This window comes from Sphaeroforma arctica (assembly GCF_001186125.1).
Source record: "Sphaeroforma arctica JP610 unplaced genomic scaffold supercont1.318, whole genome shotgun sequence".
In the NCBI taxonomy this organism is placed as follows: Eukaryota; class Ichthyosporea; order Ichthyophonida; genus Sphaeroforma; species Sphaeroforma arctica.
Window position 1 is genome coordinate 88,722 of NW_014040240.1, and position 604 is coordinate 89,325.

Sequence of the window (604 nt, forward strand, 5' to 3'; positions counted from 1 at the left end):
GTCATTTCAATGATGACATCACTACATACATCGATTATCGAGAGTACATATTTAAATACCACTGCCTTATTAGAGCTTGTAGGGTTTATGCTGCTCGTACTCAATTAGCCCCCTGCTGATAATAGAATATTGCAGGAGGCCGTGGTATTCAAAATGAATTAAACCCAGAAACATACTATACTTATATAACATAAAATTGAATACTCGTTCATGCTCGTACAAAGTGTTTTATCAACAACCCTGCAATTCTCAGTCATACACTCACACAATACTCGTAGAAAAACAACAACAACAAGTCACTTCTAATTTAACTGGTTAGCGCTATGATGAAAGCTGCGACGGCAGCGGCCACGTTTAAAAGACATAGTAAGCTCCAACAGGACGTATTAACGTTGTACCGTGATTTCCTGCGAGCAATCAAAACTAAACCGATTGAGAACCAGCCGGTGTTTTATAGGGCTGTGCGCGATGGATTCAACCAAAATACTGTGATATCAAAGCGTGATATCAACAAGATAGAGTAAGTTTATACATATATATATATATATATATATATACGTATATACACACACAAACACACGTGTGTGTACACACACACACACAC

The 604-nt window shown here is 37.6% G+C and overlaps 1 protein-coding gene across 1 annotated transcript; it reads left to right on the top strand.

Moving 5' to 3' along the window:
* Positions 1–323: 323 nt before the first annotated feature.
* On the top strand, positions 324–520 carry SARC_05151 (hypothetical protein; the record flags this gene model as incomplete). The annotated part of the gene is made up of 1 exon (XM_014301004.1): positions 324–520. A coding segment is annotated over one exon (197 nt), but the record flags the coding sequence as incomplete, so codon positions are not given.
* Between the last annotated feature and the right edge of the window lie 84 nt (positions 521–604).